At 40.6% G+C, this 3608-nt stretch overlaps 1 pseudogene across 1 annotated transcript; it reads left to right on the top strand.

Moving 5' to 3' along the window:
- Nucleotides 1-1710: 1710 nt before the first annotated feature.
- TEOVI_000483300:pseudogene lies at nucleotides 1711-3204 on the top strand (annotated as a pseudogene). Its single transcript is given in 3 exon segments — nucleotides 1711-2988; nucleotides 2991-3146; nucleotides 3148-3204. Coding segments are annotated over 3 exon segments (1491 nt in total).
- The last annotated feature ends 404 nt before the right edge of the window (nucleotides 3205-3608 follow it).

Here is a 3608-nt window from a genome sequence, read left to right as displayed (position 1 = left end):
GAATATTATAATAAGAGCAGTAATGATAATAACAAACATGCGTTGTGAAAGTAATCAAAACTGCGACAAAGATGCGATGAAAGTGAATGTGAAGCACAAGTATGATATTAATGATATTGAACATGCGCAGTTTTATACAAATATATGACAGTTAGTATTATTATGGGCAAGGAGATGGTGGGGAGTTACGATATAGGGGCATAATTCACTGCGCAGGGCATATAGAATAGCTACATAAACTGCAAAAGCAATGATATAAAATAAGAAAAATGTAAAGTACAGAATAAAGTGGCAGAACATGAAACAGCTCGCCGCACAGGGAAATAATACTTCTGAATGAACTTATGATGCCACGTGTTTTTTTTCAAAATGGAAAAGGGCTATTGCAGATGTTATTGAGACTGGTTGTTAATTTGATGTCGGATTCTAATATACAACTGTTAAGATGATGCACAAGCATAAGGGAAGGACTAAGTAATGTGAGGTAATGTCGAAGCCGTCTTCTCATCAGATGTAATAATAAGCTTTGACACCTGCAGGAAACAATATAATATTATGTAAGAGAGAGTTTTAGAAACTAAGACTACTAATGTATTACAATAGATAATATAAGAAGAATTAAAACGGAGAACCTCCTTAAAATAGTGCACGCATAAACGCTCAGAAGAGCTTTGTATGAGACGAAAAGATAGTGTTTTGATACGCAAACAATTTCATACTGAGATAAGGGTGGTAAGTTGGCACCATTCAAGGAGCGCGTAATTCATACATAAGTGCTCGAAGGTAAAGCATTAGCATCACAGGTTAACAAAGCAAAAGAGGAAACGAAGACGTCTTTTGGACACAAATTGCACAGTTTTAAATGGTCTAAGACCATATCTGACAATCAACACCTGGATCAGGAGCAGAAAAGAAATCGCGTCCGTGGAAAGGCAACGTCATTAGTTTTGTAGTTTGAGTTAAAACGGCTCATGAGAATGATGCCACCCTAACAAAATATGAGAATCTATAATGATAGATGTTTTAGATGAAGTAGGATATTCTGTAATTACAAAAAGCGCTGGACACCTCACAAGTAAGGCGATGTGTGGAAGATGAAATAGATACACAATGAGAGGAATTAAAATTATAAAGCAAAATTCTCCCGGCAACTGATGTTCTTCTTACAAAATCCTTACCTCAAGCAAAACATACTCATATCTCCAACTAAAATTTTGGTGTAATAAAACACAAAAGGCGATCAATCGAAGTTAACCACAGAATTAAAAAATATATAACAAAAAGAACACGGAACACTCAATCTTAATAAAATGGCCAAACAATAATGAGAAAATAACCTTTTCTAAAATAAAAACATCCTTGTGACAGAACCAGTGACCCTCTAGTACGGCAACCTACGCCGCTGCGAGTCCAATAAACCTGCGCAACAGCAGCAACACTGTGAAGTACAAGCATGTACTCAACAGATAAGAGCCAAGATTCCTTGCGAGACAGCAGGAGCTTCTATTGATTGGATTAAGAGGTAACGCTGAAAATAGTCGTAACCACAGCCAAACAGCCGCCTTTCTTTAGTGCAACGTGATCTTTGATTTTATTGTTCAACGAAAAAATTTAGGACCTGAGGAGTGCAAAGGAGCGGCATACAGCGCCACACAAACGGCGATACTAGGGACGAAAAACAGACCGACAGGCCAAATCACGAAAAAAGCAATGCGAACCATCCACTCTAATCACGTTATAACAGAGGCAGCGGCAACTTTACTCTTTTGCATGGTAGTGACAAAAGCGGTCCATGCAGAAGAACCGGAAACAAAAGCAAATCAAGCAGTGAAATCTTTTTGCACAGCTCGGGTTTATTTTCAAGCAATATCAGCGGAGATAACTACTTTGCAGAAAACTGCCGTACAGTGAGTGACAGAGTTACAGAAGGAACGGAACCAGGCTGTACTGGCTGCACAGGCGCTGGTACATACGGCTAGAGGACCGGCATACGAACTGATAGCCGCTGAGGCGTCGAAACGACTCTCGGAAGCGGTGGCGATTGTGGCAAACCTAGCAGACGCCGCCAGTAATGCCCTGACCACTATAGGCAGACGGCACGGTGAGATATCTGCGGTACACAAGGCAGCCACAGAAGCGAACAAGCAGAAACAGTCAGAGCACAAAGCGACGACACAGGTTACAGACGGGGCTGTCGTAGGCAACGGCGGCAGCGTACTCCGGTGTACAATAACAGCCACGCAAGAATTGGATACGACAGCGGACTGCGCCAGGGAGCAAGAGGACATAGCGACGGCAGCAACAATCAAGCAACACCTCTGCAACGCAAAAAAACTCAAACTAGGCAAAGCAGCCGAAATAGGGATGCAAACCTCCACAATAAAAGTTGATGCAGTCGGTGTCATATCAACCGGAGCAAACCCCAAAAATTCAGAAGACGGAAAGGCTTGCGAGGAAAAAAGCGGAGGCTCAGCAACAGCCACTGCACCACAGGTATCGGCTGGGCTGGGCCTGAGTTCGATTACCTTCAAAAGGCCAAACCTACACGGCGAACTGGACATAAACCAGCTAACAACAGGGGCCAACGCAGCGCTAACACCTCAGCAACCGACAGCAACAAACCTACTGACAACAGACGTCGAATTAGCACACGCCATAAACAACGTAAGGGCAGCCAACAAGCAGCTACCCAGCACACTAAGCGACACAACCATCGCCGAGCTGGCCAGAACAAAAGAGGCACAGCTACTAGCAGCGTGGCTAAAAGACCCGACGGCAGGCAAACTCAAACTAGAAGCAGACAATGATAAAGTAGCCCAGGCAATATTCGAGCATAAAGACGGTAGCATAAAGGAAAAATTTTTAGAGCCTCTCACAAAAGAGACAGTCACAATCCCAACCGATGGAGAAACCATTAAAGGAAATATTCAAGAAATTGCGGAGGGGGGAGACTTTGGCGCGGCCATGGCTTATTTTTATGCCAAAACCAGAAAAATGCGGCAACAGCATTAGAAAGAGAGAAAACAAAAGGAGAAAGCGAAACAGATTCAGCTAACAAAAAAGAAGAAAAGAAAGACGGGGATAAAAAAGATGCGGACTGCAAAGCCACTGAAGAAAAAGATTGTGACAAAACAAAGTGTGATTGGGATAAGGAAAAAAGTGAGTGCAAAGTTAAAGATGGAGCGGTTGTTATTTCTGCTGTAATTAAGGCCAGTCTTTTGCTTGCATTTTTAATATAATAAAATTTGTAAACTATTTTTCCCAATTTATGAAAGTAATTAAAATATGCTATTTTGAGAGAATTTGATAAATTTCATATATTAATACTTTTTGATGAAAATGGTGAAACTAGTGAAAATATAAAAATATTATTTTTCGTAAAATGTGCACGACTTTAGCATATGGGTACAAAGTAATAGGGTTATTAGGTGTTAAAAGTTAGCGCTGTTATAATTTCGTTTAGTTGACTTATTTTGTTTACATCATAGATATTATTAGGGGTTGCAATAGTAATAGTGATAATAGTAATTGTAATAATAAGGATGACAGGAATGTGTTGTGAGCATATATATAATAATATTATAATGAGAGCGACGGTGAATACTGTG

The sequence above is a fragment of the Trypanosoma equiperdum genome (genome assembly GCF_001457755.1).
Source record: "Trypanosoma equiperdum strain OVI genome assembly, contig: ctg_1040, whole genome shotgun sequence".
Taxonomy (NCBI): Eukaryota; Euglenozoa; class Kinetoplastea; order Trypanosomatida; family Trypanosomatidae; genus Trypanosoma; species Trypanosoma equiperdum.
Note: the sequence above shows the minus strand (reverse complement) of the source record. Positions and strands in the feature narration are given on the sequence as shown.